This window comes from Panthera uncia (genome assembly GCF_023721935.1).
Source record: "Panthera uncia isolate 11264 chromosome C1 unlocalized genomic scaffold, Puncia_PCG_1.0 HiC_scaffold_3, whole genome shotgun sequence".
In the NCBI taxonomy this organism is placed as follows: Eukaryota; Metazoa; Chordata; class Mammalia; order Carnivora; family Felidae; genus Panthera; species Panthera uncia.
In genome coordinates this window covers 1,126,610-1,149,438 of record NW_026057584.1, presented here as the reverse complement: position 1 = coordinate 1,149,438, position 22,829 = coordinate 1,126,610, and the positions used below count along the sequence as shown (strand labels likewise).

General features: G+C 53.1%; 1 protein-coding gene across 1 annotated transcript in view; it reads left to right on the top strand.

Annotated features, from left to right (window-relative positions):
* The first annotated feature begins 334 nt into the window (after positions 1-334).
* SNED1 (sushi, nidogen and EGF like domains 1) overlaps positions 335-22,829 on the top strand; it is an 87,007-nt gene continuing 64,512 nt past the window's right edge. The window contains exon 1 of the mRNA XM_049614449.1: positions 335-924. Coding sequence (XP_049470406.1) covers positions 712-924 — 213 coding nt within the window. The 5' untranslated portion in view covers positions 335-711. The remainder of the gene's footprint in view (positions 925-22,829) is intronic.

Sequence of the window (22,829 nt, the reverse complement as noted above, 5' to 3'; positions counted from 1 at the left end):
GGCAGGCAGGCCTCAGGGTCTGTCTCAGAACTGCGCCGTGAGCAACGCGCCTCCTCTGGGCTCGCTCCAGTCTGGCAGCTGAGAACCCACGGAGGAGGAGGACGGTCCCCGCCGCAGGAGCGCTCCCGCGAAGCGCTCACCTCGCCAAAGCCTGGGCCAGGGAGCTCCTCCCCGCCATCGCGGGGCGGCCCCAGGCGCGCAGCGAGCGCCCTCGCCCTCCCGCGGGGCCTGGCGCTTTAAGAGCGGCCTTATTTGCATGGCCCCGCCCAGGCCCCGCCCAGGCCCGGGGACCGCCCGGCCGGGTATTTAAGCCGCGGCCCCTGGGGCGGGGCCGGCCCTGAACGCGGTCCCGCCCGGCGCCTTCCTTCGCGGAGCGGCGACCCGAGCGCGGCCAGGCCGAGCGCGCGGGAGCTCCCCGACGGCGCGCCGCGCCGCCCGCACCGCACCCGGCCCCGCCGGCTCCGGCCCCACACGGACCGCGAGGCCCCTCGGTCCCCGCTCTGTGCCCGCTGCGTCCGGCTCGGTCCCGCTCCGTCCCCGCTGCGCCCCCCGCTCTGTCCCCACTGCGCCCCACTCTGCCTCCACTGCGTCCCCGCTCCGTCCCCGCTCGGTTCCGGCAGTGTCCCCGCTCTGTCCCCCGCTCGGTCCCCGCAGTGTCCCCCGCTCGGTCCCCGCAGTGTCCTGCTGCGTCCCGCCCGCCGATCCCCGGCGATGCTGCGCGGCGCCGCCTGGGCGCTGCTCCTGGCCGCCGCCCTGGGGCTCGGGGTGCGCGGGGTGCGCGGCGCGGTGGCCCTCGCCGACTTCTACCCGTTCGGCACGGAGCGCGGCGACGCTGTCACCCCCAAGCAGGACGACGGCGGCTCGGGGCTGCAGCCGCTCTCCGTGCCCTTCCCGTTCTTCGGCGCCGAGCACTCCGGACTCTACGTGAGTAACCTCGGGCCGCGGGGGCGCCGGGGCGGGCGCTGCGCCCCCGCCGCTGCCCGCCGCCCCGACTCGCGCCGCCGCCGCCAGCAACTTGGCACCGCGGCGGCCAGAGGTGGAATGAGGACAGCGCTTCCTCCCTGCGGCGGCCAAGGCCGGACAGCGGCCCGCGGGAGAGGCGGGCGGGGGGTGGGGTTCGAGCTGCGGCCCGGCCACCTGGGCGAGCGGAGCGCGGGCCCGGCCTCACCGGCCCCCGGGGCTTGGGCAGCTTGCGCACACCGCGCCCGCCCGGCCATTGGCCCCCCGCAGAGTCCTGGCCCCGTCCTGGTCCCAGACGTCAGTGTGACGGCAGCCACGTGCTCCCTGGGGCCTCAGTCTCCCGAGCGGGGCACCTGGCCTGTTCAGTTCTGCACCTGGCCTGCAAGTACCCTCTGGCAGCCACCTAGACCCCGCCCCGCCCTCCTTGACGCCTGAGGCCCGCGCGGGCAGGAGGCTGGGACCCCTGGCCAGGTGGTCAGGGCAGGGCCTGCTTCTGGGCAGAAGCCCCCCTGGGTGTGGCAGCAGCTGGGCGGAGTGTCCCCTCCGAGCCTTTCCCTCCCTTTCTCCCTTCCTCCTGAGTCCAGGAGCCACTTACTCAGGCCAGTGCCTCCCGAAGGGACTCCCAGAGGGAGCTCTGGGGCCAGGCACTCAGGACAGCAGGAGTCCTCAGGGCGAGGGGCAAGGGCGAGGGTTCTGTGTCTGGTGCTCCCGGTGTGGGAGCCATTTGTGGGCCACAGAAGGAATGAAACGCGATGGCTCGTCACCGCATTGCTCTGTGGGTGGGCCACGGGGCACCTGCCGTCCCCTGAATAGAAAAGAGTCAGGCCGGCCGGATGCATTGTTACCTCTAACCCCGCCGCCCCAACCACGACCTCAGCCACTTTCAACTGCATCCACTGCCACTTGCACCGCCTGCGCTGCCATCGACCCGCCCGAGCAACCCCCGCTGGGCCACCACCTCCCCCTTCACCACTGTCACCCACTCCATCGGCCCCTCCTGACATGACCAGCACCCTCCCCACCACCTTCAAGGCCACCCGCACCACCACTCCCATCTTTTGCCTATTGACACCCTCGCCGGGCCCTGTCCGAGTGGCCACCACCAGCCCCTCCACCACCGTGGCCACCGTCACGTGCTCTCTCCCCCGGCGACCACGGCACTCCCCATGCCGATGCGGGAAGCTTCCGCACCTTGGCAGCAGCATTTGGTGACGTGACAGTGGTAGGAGGGGGCCACTGTCCTCTCTGTAGGCCAGGACTGACTTCCAGAAGTGCATGGTGGACAGCGCAGAGCTGTGCTCAGGGTCTGCAGGGGCCGGAGCAGGCCCGCGCACCTTGGAAATGGGAAAACTCACGTTGGCACCATTTGAACAGAACACCGTCAAAATGCTCCTAAAGCATCTGGGCCAGGCTCAGCTTTCCCCCTCACAGTCACGGGTGAAAATATTCTTAAAACGGTTGACCTTCTTAATAGCCTCACCAAAAACATCTACTCTTACCAAAACAACTGGGAGAAATGGTTCTAAAGTGGAAAGATCTACTAGGAAAACAAACAGTTTCATCAGAAATGAACATTATGGCCGCTAACAAAACATATATCTCCGTGAGAGCTTTTTCCGGAAACAAAGATAATATTGGAAAAACAAGTGTCCGTGTGGACATAGTAGCATGCTGTGCCTTCTCTTCCTTCAGCGACAAAGACCGTGGGATTCCTGAGGGTGCCATGCCCGGACAGCTTGCCTGACGGCACCGGGAGGGCGCGGGGGTCCCGCACGGGCAGGCCGGTGGGTGGCTACGATTAAAGCTAAGTGAGAGAAGGGAAGGTGTTTATTCCAAAGCAGGTGACCTGGCCAGTGCCTCCCATGCCTACCTGGTGGCCACGCCTGGATATCAGAGGGCAGATGGGGAAACTGAGGCTCAGAATGCAGATTCAGGGGCCTTTAGACCACCCTGTCCAGCTGCCTCCTTAGCATTCCATCTCAAACTTAGCAGGACCCAGACAGAGGTCCTGCTCCCTCCCTAGGCCCACCGTAGCCTTTTGATGCCTCCCTCCTTTCCCTTGTCCCCTCCTTGCTGGAGACTTAGAAATACATCCCACCCCTCAGCGCCTGCATGGCCACAGCCCTGGGCAGGACCACCGTTCCCACCCGCCTGGATGCATGTAGGTGCCTCCTCGCTGGCCTTTGTCTCCCGGTCCTGCCCCTCGAGCCTGTGCATCAGGCGGCTGAAGCAGCATTGCCAAATGTGAATGAGATCCTGGCTCTCCTTCCAGCCCTTACCTGCTCCTGGCCCTGAGGCTGGGTGGTCTGGCCCCCTTGTCCCCACCACACCCTCCAGCTCTGCCTCCTGTGCTGGCCCCTGACCCCACCTCAGTCGTTCCCATTTGGCGTCCACTTCCTGCATGCGGACGTGTGCCCTGCGAGCCACGGAGGTATGACCTCACAGTACATATGTCCGTATGTCTACGTTCGTATCTTATGGCAGCCGGCTGTGGACACAGGCCCTTGCACATGTGTCTATGCACACAGCTCACTCGTTTCCTGGCTCTGTCCACTGAGGGAGAGCAACGCTGCGACACCCCCGTAGTGCCAAGCACTCCTAGTGCTCAGATCCTGCTTGCCAAACATCAGTTCTCCCTGGAAGGAACCAGGACTCTCTGGAGATGATAGAGCCCTGGCAGGGAAAGTGCAAAATGCGCCTGGAAATCAGTCACACGCAGGAGGAAGAAGAGTGCTCCAAGAATGGCTGGGATGTGTCCAGAGGACACAGAGGCCATCAAACAGGCTCCCTGGCCATACGGGGGGCAATCTGAGCATGAAAATAATGGTAGTAATAGGTTTTAATCCACTGGATAAAGGGGGAGCCAGTGAGCTCGCGCTGGTAAAAGGAAATACATGATTAAGTGTGTAAATGGGAGGAAGTAGTGTGGACAGCCTCACATCAGTCTCTAGCTTCCCGACCTGGGTCCTGCGTGCGTGCTTCCAGCAGAGAGCGTTCTTGTCTGCCCTTCACTCTCCAACAGCTCAGGAAACATTGCATAGGGACAGACGGACAGACAGACAGAGGGGGGAGGGCAAGTGCACGGGGCAAATCCGAGCAGTGGGAGCGTGTGGATTAAGAGTGGGAGGACATTCCTCGCTGCGACCCTGCAGTAATGCTGTCAGCTTGACCTTACGTCAAAACTGAGCGAATGCCTCCTGGTGAGAACACCCTTGTGTCTGTGCCCAGAGCACCTGGCCACACACCTGGCCAGCCCCACTGGGAGGCAAGCCTAGCCAGCTGGGAATGAGTCCGGGGTCCCCACTCCTTAGCTCTCGGTGACTGTATGAACTGCGGAGCCAGAAGCGACCAGCTCGCCAAACCCTGTCCTTCCAGAAAACTCACCACGGAAACCTCGTGCACTCCTTCACCAGTGACTCGTTCCCTCGTTCATTTATTCATTCACTCGTTCATTCATTCCAAAAGCTTGACTGAGCCCTTGCTCGGAATCAAGGAGTCCAGATGCACTAGCAGCAGTGTTTTGGTTTAAGTATCACCATCATCCTTGTCTATTTTGTTCACCGCGCTATCTTGGCTTCCGGAAGAGAGCTAGCTCCTAGAAGCTTCTAGGTCAATGTTGTTGTTCATCTTCTGATCAGTGGGATGGTACGGGCATAATCCCACCATCCAAAAACAACACTTTTAACATTTTGGTGAAATTCTTCTTGATCTGTTTGCAAACATACCTAGGGGCCCACGAGACAAACCTGGGGCTCCCATTTCGTGCAAGTTTCTATTTTGCATATTTCTTTCAGTACTTTAGGCTGTGAGCATTTCCCATGCCTTAAATTTATAGAGACATGCTTTTAGGTGACAGTGTAATATTCCTTCCTGTGGCTGCATCATAATTATTTAAGTCGACTGCTCTGTTGACTGTTGCCCCTGTGGCTGGTTTCAGCGTCTCCCATGAACTGACGGTGCGCTGGTGCGCGTGCACCCTATACACGCCTTGTTACGGGTCTCCCGTCCTTTCCTCACAATAAATTCCCCCAAGTGGGCTGACTGCGTCCGAAGGAATGTCTCCTTACTGCCCCGGCCATTCAGAAGGGCATCCTCTTCGCCACCTTCCTCTGCTGGGTCAGGTGGCCGCCTCACCTGGCCTGGCTCAGCCTGGGGGCAACTGCTCCGCCACCCCCCCCCCCCACCTCCCTCGGCTCCAGCAGCCATCAGGAGCTGTGTGCACCTGCAGGGCACGACCCCAGCATGTGGTGCTGCCGGTCGCCAGGGGGCATGGTAGAAATGTAGATCCCCGGGCCCTCCCAGAGGGTCTGACTCCAGAGGCTTGCATGGGCCCGACTCCGCATTTTGACCAGGGGGTCCTGGTGCCTGTCCAGAGTTCCATCTGAGAAACGCTGCTCTTCCTGAGGACACCCACTGACCTGCCCTCCTGCTCACGGCTGGCCCTGGACACTCCTAGCCCCGCAGGCTCGGGTGTACACTGCCTCCCATTTACTGGTACGGGGCGGCCGGGACAAGCCGCCCCAACGGGGCCCTGGGCACGGGTGCTCCTTGTGATCCGTGATGGGGGTGGGGCAGTGAGTGGGCCCCAGGACAGAACAATCTGGAAGAGCCTCAGCCCCAGGGATTCTGCTGCTATGGGTCTGTCAGCAGGCAGCTGGGGGAGGGCACCCGGCTGGTTTCTCCCCATACTTGGTCTCCAGGAAGACCCAGCCTTAGGGCCTCAACATCCAAAAGCTGGTTCTTTACAAAGTGGGGCAAGTTGTTCATTAAACACCTACTGTGTGCTTAGCCACTGCCCTGCTCCCCAGGCCCGAGGGGACTCAATAGGTCCAGAAGTCTGAGCTGCACAGGCCGAGTGCGGGAAGGAGGAGTGAGAACAGGACGGGGTCCAGGCTCGGGTCCCTGACCCCAGCCCCTCCACACCGGGGGGCAGCCCAGGACCACACTGTCCCCTGAGCTGGCCTCGGGGTGGGCCAAAGCCAAACGCAGTCCCTCGAGCCTTGCTGGCTACTCTGGGCAGAGGGGGCATGGGCAGAGGCAGCTTCAGAAGCTTGCTGGGGATGGGGTCTGGGGTGGAGCTGGGGTCCCGAAGGAGCAACTGCTGTCCCCAGAAGTGAGTGTGAGTGGAGGGCAGGGACACAGCAGCTGCATCCCCAGCTGTGGTGGCTGCAGGATGACAGTGGACCCCATGGTGGTCACAGAGATGCAGGGTGGCCCAGGGGTGCAGGGTGTCCAAAAGGAGGGCCCCGGTATCTGAGGAGTGGACCAGGCTGAAAGGCAACATGGTCTCCAGAGAGACGGGGAGGCAGCGGCTCGGGCTGGTAATGGATGCCGAGGGAGGGCGAGGGTGCCCAGATGCTGTGGGACTGTATTCCACAGGCAGGCGTGTCCAGGAACCACTGGGGAGCTGGGCTCTTGCCCTGGGGGGGCACCCGGTCCTGGTGTACCAGAGGAGAGGCGGGGGGAGGCTTTGCCGGGGAGGGGGAGGCGGGAGCTGCCATCTACACAAGGATAAAGGAGGGACAGTTGCTGGGACACCCGGAGAGGCAGCCTCTGTTGGTGGGGGAACAAGGGCCTGGACTGTGGGGCTCCCCCAGGAGACCAGAGGGTGGCCACAGGGCGGCCCTGGAGGAGGACAGAGGAAAGGGAGAACACGGCAGGAAGCCCAGTCCCGGGGCCCCGAGATCCAGGCGGGCTGGGCCTGTGGGGGCAGAAGGGACTACTCCTCCAACACCAAACTCTGCTGTCCCAGACTCGGGGGGACTCCCTCCTGCCCCAGTTCTGGTGGGGGCACTTCCCCCGGAAGTGGGCCCTGGGGCCGCTCCCTTGAGTCTGCCTGTTTGCCGAGGCTCAGCCCGGGGCGGGCCTCCCCTCCTTCCTGGGTTGGGCGTGCGGCAAGTTCTGGGTCTCCGGGGCTCAGACCTGACCTTGCCCGGGAGCCCCAGGGGCCCTGCCCACTTGCTGCCCTGCAAGCCGGACTCCAGCCCCCAACTGTGCCGTGGGAGGAATCCTAATTACCCAGAAAGCTGCCAGGAAATAAAAAACATGCCTACATTTTTCAAAACAAGCTTATAAAAGGCCTCAGGGGCTTTATTGTTTTATTTTTGGCAGAGAAGTCAAAGCAGGAACCAGGGCCCCGCCCGTTTGGATCTGATGTTTGCAGAGCAGGGGTGCTATGGCCTCGGGGGTCTCTGGCTCCCCTCCAGGCCTGCCTGGCCCGCTCAGAGCAGCCCCTCCACCCAGCAAGGGTGGCACTGGCGAGCCCTCAAACTCCCGGCTCAGGGACCCGCCAAACACACGTCACATACTTTGGGCTGCAGGTCGCCTCCGAGAGGCTCTCCAGGACATTTCCGCTCTTTCCTGGTTTTATCCAAGTCGGAAATGCCACCGGTGCTGTCCTTCTGTGCTTCTCAACAGGCGGCGTGGGGGGGGGGAGGGGGCTGGTCCTGCAGAAAAGGCATGGGCGCCCTCTGGCCAGCCCCCACACCGCACTGCACACCCAGGCACACACACACGCTCATGTGCATATACACACTCGTACACACTCATCACCTACACACAGCCACACACTCATGCACGTACACACACACATGCTCATATGCATATACACACTCATACACTCATCACATACACGCTCATATATGTACACACTCATACACACATACGCACACTCATTATATACACACTGTCATACATACACAATCACAATACACACTCATAAACATGCAAACACTCATGCACATGTACAGTCATACACACACTCATCTCATATACATCCTCGTACATACACGCTCATTCACACATACACACACACATACACACATATACACAATTATACACTCATACACACCCATACACACGTACATATTGATACACATGTACACACAGGTACACACTCATATACACAATCACCACACGCCCTCACACACACACACATTCACACACAAATACACATCCTCATACACACATACAGACTCATCACATACACATTCATACATATACACACTCATACACACATATGCCCTCATACACATGAACACACTCATACACACTTGTACACATACACTCACACATACTCATTACATACACACACTCATACACACACATACTCATACATACTCATATACATGCACACACTCTTATACATATATACACATACATATTCATACACACAAGCACACTCTTACAATACATATACTCATATACATACACACTCACACACATCATATATACACACACATACACACTCATCACATACATATGATCACCCATTCACCCTCATAAACGTACACTCATACACACATACACACACATGCATATTCATACACACATATACACCCTCATATATACACACTCATACACATACTCATCACATATCCACCCTCATACACACACACTCATACACAATGTACACACTCATACGCACACTCATCACATACACACTCACACGCTTATCACATGCACACACACATACACACATTCATCACATACACATTCATACATGCACACATATATACTCATACATACACAGTTATACACACACTCATATACACTCATCACATACACTCATGCACATACGCACATTCATATATATATACACATACTCGTACACACGTGTACATTCGTACACATACACACTTATACACACACTCATACACATACATATTCACACACACTCATACACACGTACACTCACACACACAATACCCGCATGCACACAGACACATGCCCTTCCCCCAGGTCAAAGAGGGGCCTCCCCACCCCAGGGCCACCTTGCAGTTCACAGAGTCACTGCGGTTTCCTGTTACATGTGGCCTCGGGGCCTCCCTAAGAGCGACCACCAGCAATTCCTTCCCTAGGACCACTAGCCAGCTCAGAGGGGATTGAAACACCCCCTCCGCTGACTGACCGCAGGCCTCCTGCACCTGCCTGGGACAGGAGAGTGCAGGGGGATGGCGTGGAGGGTGCAACTGCCAGTCACCCACCCCTGCACTCGGTTCTGTGCTCCACGCAGGCCTCACAAGGTAGCCCGTGTGCAAGTCCCACCCAGGTCCCAGGGCCGGGACCCCCAGGGGCAGCCTTGTTCTCAGCAGCAGGTGCCTGGACACCAGAGAGACAGCCGCTGTGTGGGAGAGGAGAACTGACCCCAAGGCCTGGCTTAGGGACACCACAGGGTGGCTGCAGGGAGGCCTGGCCGGCGGGGTCTGCAGGGAGGGGCTGGGAGCAACAGGTCCTGCAGACCAGTGCAAGCAGGTCCCCTGTCCCCACTGCTCCTGGGGTCTCCCTGTGTCTCTGTGAGAGTGCCAGTGAGCTGGGCAGTCCCCTCATCTGGCCCCAGATCCTCACGGCCAGCCAGTGAGGGGTGGCCGTTCCAGGCCCCGGGCTCCAGCAAACACCCAGGCCCGTGGCCACGTTTCTGGGGATTCAGTGGCTCAATAGTGCTGGTGGTCCCCCTTCTCTAAGTCACAGGTGCGGATCAGACCTAAATGATTCATCTAGGACATTCACGTGGCGACAGGGGGGCATCTGAGGGGGAGTCTGGGCCTAATCCTTTCTCCTCAGTTTCCATGTTTGCATCGCATGTTTCATAAAGTACTACTGCACGTAGAAAAATAATAATAAAATTGGAATTTTGTGGGAAGCGGCATTTGCCCCACCCTGAAGGAGGGGAGGGACCCCGGTGTGGGGTGGAAAGCGGCGGCCACACGGCTCCCCGCACCCCTCAGCTCCCTGCTCTGTTCCGCCACACCCAGCCCTCTGGTCCAGCTTGCCCACTCCCCAAACCCTCACCGGACGAGCAGATGCTCTCATCTGGGGAAAGGAAGTCCAACAAGGTTCCTGTCCAGGTGACAGCGCCTGCCAGCAGCCCGCTTGCTCAGCCCCTGGGCCCCCACCGCCTTCTCGGCTGTGGTCCTGGCCCGGCCCTGCCCTGGCAGGGAAACAGGGCCGGCTTGTTCTGCCTCCTTCCTGGACCCCTGGGCTCCAGGCCCACACCCGGGGGGTGGGGGGGAAGGCGGGCAGCGTCAGTGTGGGATGGGGGCACACAACACACACACCTGGGGGCTGGACTTGGACTTCAAAGACAGGAGGAAACTCAGTGGTCTGTCTGTAGGAGCCACAGTGGGGAGCAGACCAGCTAAGGGATGCAGGGAGGGAGGTGCAGGCCAGTCCCACCCCGGCAGGTGGCCCATAGCTGCCCGCAGCTCCAACCCGACCCAGGGTCCCCCGGTGCCTGCTGCAGTGGCCTCTGTCCCATCCGCAGTCACCTTGCCCACCTGTGACTTCTCACCCTTAGCTCTCTTCCTAAACGCGTGTGCCACAAAGGCACAAATGCAGCGCAAGCCCCTAGCCCCAGCCCCCCGTGACGATGCCCCCCCCCCCCCCCCCCCCCCCCCCCAACCCCGCCACCATGCACCCCTAAGACCGTGTGCAGACTCGGTCTGACGGAGGCACGCGGAGCCCGTTCTCTTGCACCTGTCTCCTTTGCTCCAAACCGTGCGGACGTTCGCCCACCCACGTTTGGCAGAGCGTCTTGGTTTGTCACTGCCGGTAATTACGTGAAGAGATCACAAGTGGTTCATCTGCTGCACCGTGGGGGACATTTGGGGTTCCTACTTTTAGACTATTTTTAACAAGGCTGTTTATGAAACTCTGGAACATGTACCCGGGTGTCCACAAGGGCACGTCTCACACGAGAGCGAGAGCGTTGAGCCGGGGGACGCGCCCGTCTTCAGCTTCATTAGATGTGGCGGCGACAGGCGTCCCCACCGCACGACACCCTAGCCGACGCTTTTACCCATCTGGCAGCTGTGCACTGGTGCGTTAATGCGGTTTTAATTTCCTTTCTCTTCCACGAGGCTGAACGCATCTTGTGCGTGTTCGCCGACTGTTGGATTTCCTCATCTGTAAAGTCCTTCCCCTCTTTTCTACACAGTTGCCTTTTTCCTGTTGATTTGGGGGAGTGCTTGACAAACCCAGGTCCCAAGTATCGTAAATCTCTCCTCCCATTCTGCACCTTATTTCACCCTCGTTAATGGCGTCTTTGCGTGAGTAGACGTTCTTAATTTTAATGTAATAGAATGTGTCCAGGTTTCTTTTTATGGTTAGAAGTTTTTGTGCTGGATTTTAAAAACCACCCTCAGAAGTCAGGAATATATTCTCCAACAGTGTTATTGCCGGATTGTTTTGTTGTTCACACTGAGGCGTCTAACGCACCTGGAGCTGGGCTCCGTGTGTGGCACGAGATCGAAGGTACACGGGTTCCCATCTTACAAAAGAGGAACCACCCTGTCCCCCTTCCCAGGGCTCCACCGCGCCCCCTCTGTCCAAACGGATTGTCCTGCGTGTGGGGTTGCCTCCTGACTCTCTGTCCCTGAGCCAGCATCGCCAGGTTACCGCGGTGTTGTGGGAGACCTCAGTGTCTGTCACAGCAAGCACCTGCCTCGTTCTTGAGAGAGTCATGGTCACTCTTGGCGTCGCATTTTCATTTACAGTTTAGAATTGGCTTATCAAGTTACACGAACACACACATACTCGCTGGGATTTTTTGACACTGCCTTGAGTATATAAATCCGCGTGGGAGAACTGGTATCTTTACAGTATTGAGTCATACGGTTCAGGAACACGGTGTGCTTTTATATTTATCTAAGTTGTCGTGAATGTTTTCAATCCAGTTTTAGAAGTGATTGCGGACAAGTCTTGTGCATCTCCCGTTAAACTTATTCTTAAGCGCTTTATATTTTTACTAGTGTAAATGGTGCATTTTCTTTCATTTCTTTTCTGCTTATTGCCGGTGTGTAGAACCACAGTTGACTTTTTTACATTTTCTAATTTTATATTTAACAGCCGAACCAAGCCTCTTATCAGTTTTACTAAACTATTTGGGGATTCTTTCAGATTTTCTACAACCATCTTCGTATCCTACACAACTCATAGCAGCTGTGTTCCTCCCTGTCTGATCTCTTTACTTTTTGATTCCTTTTTTTTTTTTTTTTTTTTTTTTTTTTTTTTTTTTTTGCCTTGCTGTGTTGGCTCGGGTCTCCAATGTGGAAATGGTGTTAGAAGGCTCCTTGTCTCGTTCCCAGTCTCAGAAACCAAGTCTGTATGTCACCACTAAACATGATGTTTGTTCTTGTTTATTGTGAAGACACTCTTTATCAGATGAAGGGTGTTCTCTTACATTCCTCGTGTTCTGAGAAGTTTGATCCCAGATGGATGCTGACTTTTATTAACTGCCATCTCTATACCTAGTAAGGTGATTATAGGACTTTCTCCCTTACTCTGCTAAGTGGATCATTTAAATTACTTAAATTAGTTGGTTTTCTAATGTAAAGCCAAGCTTGTACTCCTCACAAAAATCCAACTTGCTAATGATGAACTGTTTATCCTATTCATACATCACTGGATTCAGTTTGCTAATTTATTGAAGATTTTGGCAACGTTTTCGGTGAGTGGAACTGGCCTGGTTGCTGTTCCTGCACGAACTGGCCCTGTTAATCTCAGTGTCATGATCGTGCCCGTCTCATGAAGTGATTCTTCTGTTTAGAAGGGCGGGTGTGTTTCTGGAGTTACCCCCTACATGTCAGCTGGAACTGACTGGGGCTGCCGTCTGGAGCAAGCTTTCCTGGGAGAAAGTTTTGTGCCGATTCAAATTTCTTTAACGATTATATTTTTAAAAGTTTTCTATTTCTCCTCGCATTTGGTAGGTTGTGTTTTTCTAGGAAAATTTCCATTTTATGTACAATTTCAAGGTTGTTAACGTGAAGTTGTCAAGGCCTAGGATTTGCTGTGCCCTCCTTACTGGCTCATGTTAGCCTGTTTCACATGGGGGGGGGGGGCGGTGCTGGCAGGACCCTAGACTCCTGGGTCAGAAGCACAGACCCAGGGTGCAGCGGACAGCACAGAGCAGTCATCCGCATCAGGGTCCCTTGCTCCCCGAGTCCCACGGGGCAACACAGGGGTCTAGGTACATGCTCCCCCCACTGTGGGTTTGTGTCACGGCCAAGAAACACTGAGCTTGGGGAAGCCTGCCCTCTGTGCACAAGGGAGACACTTCATCCCTCAAGCTGATCTCTGCAAACACAACCCCGAGCCGCAGCCCGGGGACGGCAGATGGAGCCTTGCGTTCTTGGCATACCCAACAAAAACACGAAGGCGCTGAGGACCCGTGGCAGATTGCCTCTCTCCACAGTCCGCCTCCTCGGCCCCACACGTTCTTGGCCCAATTCAGATTTTCACATGAGTCTGCCATTCCAACAGTCAATCTGATCAGTCGGACCACGGAGGCCGGGACCGATTCTGTGTGATTTGCCTCATGACGCGTTTCCCGCGGGCTGCCCCCCACGGGGCTCCCAGCAGCAGCGTGAAGCCCTGCGGTGTGGACTGCACCTCGCCGCCGGGTTGCAGGTGCAGCCGGCTGTGCGTGAGTCCCGGAGAGGCTGGCAGGGGCTACTTCGGCCAGGGTGCGGCCTGAGACCAGGCTACTCCCCCTTACGACCCACACGAGGAGCTCGGACCGCTGACCTCTGGTGCCACCACCATAATTACAGGGGCAGCAAATGGGCCAAAAAGGTGATTCCCCTTAGGGCGACCATCTCATCCTGCTTTACCGGAACCTTCCAGGTCTCGGCACTGGAAGGCCCAGGAACCCCCTCGGTCTCAGGCCGATGGGGCACGGTTGGCCCCCTCATCTCCACCCCCGTGGAGGGACATTCCGTGGCTCACCCTCCCCCGAGGGGCACAGGCCACCACGGTTTGGGATCTGATGCTAACCTGATCTAGATCTCTGCCTGAGGTCTGTGGGCCGTGTCCCCAGGCTCTCGTGGCCTTGCCCGCCACACACAACATAACCCAAGGCCAAGCGTGAGCTTGTGTCTGAAGGGCCTAGACGAGGTCGTACGACATGTGTGGGAGTCAGGCCCAGCAGAATAGTTTGTGACTGGCTATGTCCACTGTTTCTGCTGCAAGCAGGGGTGCAAACCCAGCACAGGTCACGGTGCTCCCTGCCTTGCCAGGTGCCGGATCCAGGGGGAAAGAATCGTCACTGCTTCTGACCCCCGAGCCCCCGGGCCTGAGGTGGCCCCTGCCGGTGCCCAGGTGGGTCTCTGCCTGCACAGTGTGCCCATCTCAGTATCTCGTGCCTTCTCTCCCACCCATCACCTGCTCGCACACAGACCTTTCACCTGCAGGCCTTAGGAGGAAAAAAGCAATGGGGGCATCTGAGTGAAATTTATATAGACTCATCACACCCCTACTTCGGCCCCCGTGGACCACCACAGATGACAGTGAGGGGGTACGCAACCAAGTGACCTGGGTCTCCAGGACCTAGGGACGTGTTGGTCCACCAAGAAAATCCAGGTGGCTGCACCAGAGTTCAGTTTGAACCCCGAGCCCCTTTCGGCCCGGCTGCACCCGGCAGGCACCCCCAGGGGCTGGCCTGTCCTGCTATTGGTAGGGGGAGCTGCACCATCGTGTCCGGGAGCAGTGTGGGCGTAGGCCCCAATTTTCAAAATAGGCCCGCACAACCCCCTATCAGTCTCCTCCCGTCCCGGTCATTACCCAAGGGCAACCAAGAGGAAGCAAATCCTGGCGGGGGACGGCCACATTCAGTGAGCAAGCTGCCCAGACCAGGGCCACGGGGTGTCAGAGGCGGAGGTCTTTGGGGTGGGGTCTGGGGAGGCTGATCCAGAGCTCGGCAAGGCCCGATGCCAGTGGATGGTGGGAAGCATAGAATGGTCCCCGGACAGTTCTGCTGTTCAGTGGCCTGTGACACAGAGGGAGCATCTCTGTCGGGCACAAGTGGCCCAGGAAGTTGACAGTGATGTGGCCGGAGCAGGTGGTTGGGCTGCCACAGCAGCATCGTCCCCTAGGTGCTGGGCCTGGGGGCCCACGGTCCTTCTCGGCAAGATGGAAAGTGGGCCAGCTTCCATGGGGACAAACCCCGGTGTGTGGGAGGGGCTTCTGCACCAGCAACACAGAGGCCTTTCCTTTCACTGGGTCCCTGCCGTGGCCGTGGTGCCATTTCCGGTATAAGGAGGGATCTCGGGGGCAGTGTCGGCCGGCGAGAGGCCTCCATCGGCAGCTTGGTCCCCATCAGCGCCATCAGAGAACGCTCCTCCCTGTGGACCCCTCTGAGAGTGACCCAGACTGAATCCAGTGGCCGCACCGTGCGCCCACGTTAGTAGGCCCGAAAGGTGGGCGTCTTTCGTCTGCCAGGCCGGGCCCTTCCGAGCAGCAGGCCCGATGAGAGATGGCAGGCTTTCTCAGCGGAGGGCCACGAGCGAGTATGTGGGGCTTTCGGGCCGAAGGGCTCTGTCTGGATACTGAACTCTGAGCGGCCATAGGCGGAGTGGGGGTGAGCGGCGCCCCGGCGTTCCGGCAGAGCTTTGTTTACAAGACCAGACTAGGGGTCTGCAAAGGACAGCCTAGGGACTGGCCCATCGTCTGTTTGCGGATGGCCTGTGAGCTAAGAATGCTGTTTATATTTTTAAAGGGCTATAAAAACAAAAGCACAGAACAAAGAAAAATATGTGATAGAGACCGTATGTGGTCCACAAAGCCAAACACATTTACTATCTGGCCCTTCGCGGGACAGCGTGCTGACCCCCAGCTAGACCATTTGCAGCAACTCAAAGGTCAGTAAAAATCTGGCGTGCCTGGTCAAGAGTCCCTCCTCAGCCAGGGTGACCGCGTCCGATCCCACCCGAAGCACCGGCCGACCTTCCCACAGGCTGCCCTGCCAGAGCTGGGGCTCCGGGGCGGTTCCCCAGGCTGCTGCCCCCCAGGGCACACCATCGGGCCCCAGCTCGGCCAGAGCAGTGGCAAGCCAGACAGGCTTTCTGGGGACCCTGGGTGACTCGAGGGCCCACTGAGCCAGCACCTTTGCTTTGGGCACCGGCGTGAAAGACGAGGTCCCCCAGGGGTAGCTGCCATTTTTTCACGTAAAACCGAGATGCGTTAGCCTCTGTGCAATTTCCCCTTGGCCGCCCAGCTCGTCGGGCCCTTCCCGAGCTCGTGGGCACGTTCAGAGTCATGAGCCCCCATGGGTCACCTTGGCTTCTGCAAGCTCCCAGCTGGGCCCTGCCTCGGGCAGGGGGAGCTGCTGCATGGAAGCGCCTCTTGGCCCGCCACGCCCGGACTCCACCAGCTTCTGCACAAGAGCCTGCAAGACAGGGCTCTGCGGTGTCCTCTTATCTCCCAGCTACAGCGGCCCCTGAAAGGAGAAGCCCCAACCCTTCCCGGCGGAACGGCAGGCAGCAACTACACACTTAGACACAGAGGCCGTGGGACTTGAATCCCGGCCATGGGGTTCCCTTAAGCTTCCTGTCTCCACTGCAAGTTTGTCTTCCCCTGAGTCAGAGGCCCATGCTCTGCCTCTAGAAGCCTGGTGGGAGGGTGGGGGGTGGGGAGGGGGTGGCGTGCACAGGGAAGCTGCTCGCTTGTGTGGCCTTTAGCTTCGGGTGATGCCCAAGCCCCAACCCCTGCCCACCTCCCTCCCTTCCTCCCTCCTTCCTTCCACTTTATTGAGACATACTTCACATACCATACCTTTCACTCTCTTACAATGCAATGGGTTTTCATATATTTCAAGTATTTGTTCGGCCATCACCACAATTTTAGAGCATTCTCCTTACCTCCAAAAGAAACCCTGACCCCGCACTTGTCACTCTCCAGCCCCTCAATTCTGCCCTGACCTAGGCAATCACAAATCTGCTTTCGGTTTCTTTTGATTTGCCTCTTCCATACATTTCATAGAAGGGGAATCATACAGTTTAGTTTGTCTGGCTTCTTTCACTTAATATAATGTTGACAAAGTTCATTCGTGTTGTGGCAAGGGTATTTCATTCCTTTTTATGGCCAAATAATATTCCATTTATCTTTATCCATTCATTAGTTGATGGATACATGCGTTGGCTCCACTGTTTGGCTATCGTGAACAATGCCGTTATGAACATTTGCGTATAGATTTCTGTGTAGATGTGTTCTCGGTTCTCCTGGATATACATGCATATATACCTGGCATGGAATTGTTGACGTGCGTAGTTATGTTCTGTTTAACCATCTGAGGAACTGCCAGACTCTTCCAAAGTGGCTGTACTATTTTACATTCCACTAACAGTGTATGAGGGTTCCACTTTCTTTACACCCTCACCAACACTTGTCATTGTCTCTTTGTTTTCGTTACGGCCATCCTAGTGGGTGTGCAGTGCTGTCCCATTGTGGTTTTGACTTGCATTTCCCTGATGGTTAATGATGCTGAGCGTGTTTTACACTATTTGTGTACCTTCTTTGAAGAAATGCCTGTTCACTATTCAAGTCTTTTGCCCATTTTTTATTGGGTTGTCTTTTTTCTAAGACTTTATTTTTTTCAGAAGAATTTGAAATTCACAGCAAAATTGAGAGGAAGATAGAGATTTCCCATATATACTCTGCCTCCATACATGCACAGCCTCCCCATTATTAACATCCCCACCCCAGTGCTAGCTTTGTTATAACTGACGAACCTACACTAATACACCCCAGAGTTGTAAAAGTATAAGTCCTTCCCCTCTCTGAAGTCTCCTGCCATATGTGGCTTTTTCCTTAAAGCAGCTGAAGTCAGGATAGAGGAGGAAGCAAGGATCCAGGGACACAGCAGAAGACAGTGACTCTGCCCCAATAAGCAAGGCTTTACAGTTGTCAGTCACGCAGCTCAACCAAATGGACTTTCAATGTTTCGGGTCCCCTCAAAATTCTAAATCCTTAAAAAAAAATGCTCTAAATCCTCATTGTTAAAACCATTTATCTCAGCTTTGGGAATCTTTACTCAGTCATCAGGGCCCTTCTGCTTTTTCATTGGGGCGTTAGAGGGTTGCTACCCCATTGTCATGGTAACAACCAAAGTTCTGATCTGATGGCTTATTTCAAGCCTAGCTCTCACTGCTCTGCTTTATTACAGGTAAGACAGTGGGCACCCTCACTTTCCACCCCCGACTCACACTATACCTCACTTGTGGAGAACACTATCTGCTGAGATCCTGGGGCATCTTCTCAGTTTCTCCTGTCCCAGTCCACAGAGGCCCTTGTCTGTCCTCTTCCAGAAAGTCAGTTCTCTGTTATGCTAACATCCTTCCTCCTTTATTTCTTCTTAACCCAGTTCTTTAGAAATTTTTTTCGTTTCATCTAAAAATTTAAATGTATTGTTATTATAAAGGTATTTACAATATCTTCTTGTTATCTTTTTTGAGAGTGTCAGAGTATGAAGCCATATTTTCTTTTTCAGTCCTGATACTGGCCATCAGCACCTTTTTTTTTACTTAACCAATTCCAACAGAAGTTTATCCATTTTACTGGTAGTTGAAACAAACCAAATTTTGGCTTTGTTGGTTCTCTTTTTCAGTGTTTGTTTTCCAGTTTATTAACTTGTGCTCTTAATTGTTTGTTTTTCTCTTCCCCTGTTTCGTTGTTGTCGTTTCTTTCCTGTATGTGGATTATTTACTAAATGTTTGGTTTCTTCACTAAGTATACACACTGAGATAAGCATGCAAGGGTATAAATTCCCCTTTTAAGTTTGCTGGCACCTCACCCTCATGAGTCTTTTTTTTATTTAAAAAAATTTTTTTAATGTTTATTTATTTTTGAGAGAGAGACAGAGCACGAGCGGGGGAGGAGCAAAGAGAGAGGAAGACACAGAATCCGAAACAGGCTCCAGGCTCTGAGCTGTCAGCACAGAGCCCGACGTGGGGCTCGAACTCACACACCACGAGATCATGACCTGAGCCAGAGCTGAAGCCGAAGCTCAGCCGACTGAGCCGCCCAGGCGCCCCACACCCTCACAGGTTTTTTCTAAATAGCACTTTTGTTATCTTTCGCTCCCAAGTTATTTATAACTATATTTCTTAATTTCCATATACATAGAAATTTCCTACCTTTTGGGGGTTAATATTTTGAGTGTAATTGCGCTGTGGCCAGAGAACAAACTATTTTTTGCAATCCCTTGAAATTTGTTGACACTTGCTATGTGATCAGTATATAGTAAATTTTTAAAAAGATATTTGTATTATCTATTAGGTCACTTACTATTTTCATTGCTCAAATCTTCCGTATTCTGCCAGATAATTTTGTCTGCCTAGTCCATTTTGCTAAGGAATGTATGTTGAAATGTTCCACAGTGGTTATGAATTGACCTATTTCCTTTTGTCAGTTTTTTCACTTATGTGATAACTAACGTTGTTATTAGGCATGTAAAAATGCAAACTTGTTATATCTTCCTTTATTATCAAGAAGTGGCCCTTTTGGTTTCTAGCTATACTTTTTGCCTTATGGTCTACACCAGGTTTCCTTTGGTTAGCATTTGGATAGTATGTATTTTAACCGGAACATCTAATTCATTTTTACTTAAAGTGTTACTGATGGAGCTGGGTTCAATCTAAGATCTTCTGTGCTGTCTGTCCCACTTGCTTTATATTTCCTTCTCTCTCCTTTCTTGCCATCTTATACATCAAGTATTTTAATCATTCAGTCACATCCCCTCTCTCGGTTAGGATGATATACACTGTTTCTATTCTTTTGGTGATTATCCATATTCATTTTTACTTACCAATATTCACTAATAAGTGAATGCCTTTACCCTTCTGGAAAATACAGTGACCTTCAAACACTTATGTATTCTCCCAATTTATAAGCTATTATCATTAATCTTAATTCTACAGATTTTTTTTTCACACAACTACACAAAGCTTTATTTATATTATTTCTTTATATGGTCAATGTTCATTTAGATTTATTCTCATGCCTTCTGGTTTAATCTGTTCTGGCTGCTATGATAAATCTGTTATCATATTATATGATTATGATATGATATGATATATGGTGATATGATATATGATTATGAATATCATGATATATGATTATGAATAGAAACAGTGATTATGATATATGATATGATATATGGTGATATGATATATGATTATGATATGATATATGATGTCATATTATGACATATGATTAATCTGTTCTGGCTGCTATGATTTAATCTGTTCTGGCTGCCCACAGACTGGGAAGTTTAAATTTTTTTTAATGTCTTTTTGTGAGAGAGAGCTAGAGCATGAGGAGGGGGAGAGACAGAGAGAGAGGGAGATACAGAATCTGAAGCAGGCTCCAGGCTCCGAGCCGTCAGCACAAAGCCCGACCCGAGGCTTGAACCTGCAGACAGTGAAATCATGACCTGAGCTGAAGTCGGACGCTTAACTGACTGAGCCCCCCAGGCGCCCCTAGACTGGGTAGTTTAAACAACAAACACTATTTCTCACAGTTCTGAAGGCTGAGAAGTCAAGATCAAGGGGCTGGAAGATTTAGTGTCTGGTGAGGACCCACTTCCTGGTTAATAGCGTCTTCTCATCGTGTCCTCACATGTCAGAAAAACAGAGACAGCTCTTTGGGGTCTCTTTTATAAGGACACTAATCTCCTTCATGGGGGATCCACCCTCACACCTAGTCTCCTCCAACAGGCCTCACCTCCTAACACCATCACAGTGGGGGCCAGGTTTCAACATAAGAATTTGGGGGAGATACATTCAGTTCATAGCACCTTCTTTCACCTTCTTTGCCCTTTTCCCCTCCTTGCATCTCTGACTTTACATTTCCCTTTGACTTGGCTTTGTTTATGTGGGTCTGCTATTTAGTTCCTACTTATTTATTATTTATTTATTTCAATTATCTTTCTTTTGCCTTCAGTAATGAAGGATATTTTATCTGGGTATAAAACTGCAAGCAGATTATTTTCTTCCAGCGTATTCAAGACACAATCCCACCATTTTCTAGTCCCCATTGTTGCTTATGAGAAATCAGCTGCCACTCTACGGGAAAGACCCTTGATGATAATTCATATATTTCTCCTTTTATAACTGTCTCCTTATCGTTGATGTGCATTTACAGCAGTCATTTGTTGTTGCTATATTTTAATTCTTCCAGCTAGGGAATCACTGGGATTATTGAATATGAGGCCTGATGTCTTTCATCAGTTCTGGAAATTCTCAGCCATTGCCTTTATACCTCCTTACCCTCTGGTGCTCCAAACCATACCTGTATTTGACCATCCTCCTGCTTCACATAAATTTTCTTTTCTTTTCTTTTCTCTACTCTCCATGTCTTTGTCTCTGTTCTAAATTCCAGATGGTTTCTTCTGACCTGTCTTCTAGGTCCAGCTCACTAATTCTTCCTTTAATTGTGCTCTTAAATTATCTATTTAAATCTGCTTTTAAATTATCTACTTAGTTCTTAATTTGTTATTTACTTAGTTTTAGTCCTAGAATTTCTATTTAGTTCTTTAAAATGGTTTATTAAAGGGGCGCCTGGGTGGCTCAGTCGGTTAAGCGTCCGACTTCGGCTCAGGTCATGATCTCACAGTCTGTGAGTTCGAGCCCCACGTCAGGCTCTGTGCTGACAGCTCAGAGCCTGGAGCCTGTTTCAGATTCTGTGTCTCCCCCTCTCTCTGCCCCTCCCCTGTTCACACTCTGTCTCTCTCTGTCTCAAAAATAAATAAACGATAAAAAAAAATTTTTTAAATAAAATAAAATAAAATAAAATAAAATAAAATGGTTTATTAAAAAGAGAATTTCCATTCCTGATTATTTTTTTTGTCCCAGACTTTGCTTTAGTCAATTTTTTATATTGTGGACAATACACGTAATATAAAACTTAGCATCTTGACCTTTTTTTTTTTAACATTTATTTATTTTTGAGAAGAGAGAGACAGAGCATGAGCAGGGGAGGAAAGAGAAACATGGAGACACAGAATCTGAAACAGGCTCCAGGCTCTGAGCTGTCAGCACAGAGCCTGACGCGGGGCTCGAACTCATGGACTGCAAGATCATGACCTGAGCTGAAGTTGGATGCTTAACTGACTGAGCCACCCAGGTGCCCCTACATCTTGACCATTTTTAAGTGTACAGTTCAGTGGTATTAAGGACATGTTGTTCAGTCATCACTACCTTCACCTCCAGACTCTTTTCATTTTATAAAACTGAAATTCTGTCTCCACTAGACACGCCCCCACCCCCGTCTCCTCCAGCCCCTGGACACCCCCATTCTATTTTCTATGAATGTGACTACTCTAGATCCTTCATATAAGTGAAATCTAGCATTCGTCTCTTTGTGACTGGCTTATTTCATTGAGCATAAGGTCCTCAAAGTTCATCCATTTTGTAGCACGTGTCAGAATTTCCTTCCTTTTTAAGACTGAATCATATTCCATCGTATGGATGGACCACATTGGCTTATTCATCCATGCGTTGGTGAACCTTGGGTTGCTTCCACCTTTGGGCTGTCGTGCAGAATGCTGCTATGAACACGGGTGTACAAAGATCTCCTGAAGACCCTGCTTTCAATTATTTTTGAGTATCATTGTGGATGAATTGTGTCCCACCCAAAATTCTTATGTTGAATTCTTACCCCCCAAGGTGATTGTACTTGGAGATAGAGCCTTCAGGAAGGTAAATTGAGGTTGTATGGGTAGGGTCCCAATCTGATAATAAGAGGGACAGACACCAGAGAGCTCTCTCCCTTCTCGTGTGCACACAGAGGAAAGGCAGTGTGGAGACACAGTAAGGAGGGAGCCATCTACGAGCCAGGAAGAGGAGCCTCACTAGAAACCAATTCTGACGACACCTTCATCTCGGATGTCTAGCTCCAGAACTACAAGAAAACAAATTTCTGTCGTTCAAGCCACTCAGTCTGGTATTTTGTTATGGCAGCCACAGCCGAATAATACAGATATATACCCAGAAGTAGAATTTCCGGATCATATGGTATATCTATTTGCAATTTTTTGAGAAACTGCCAACTGTTCTCCACAGCGACTGTGCCATTTTACATTTCTGTCAGCAGTGCAC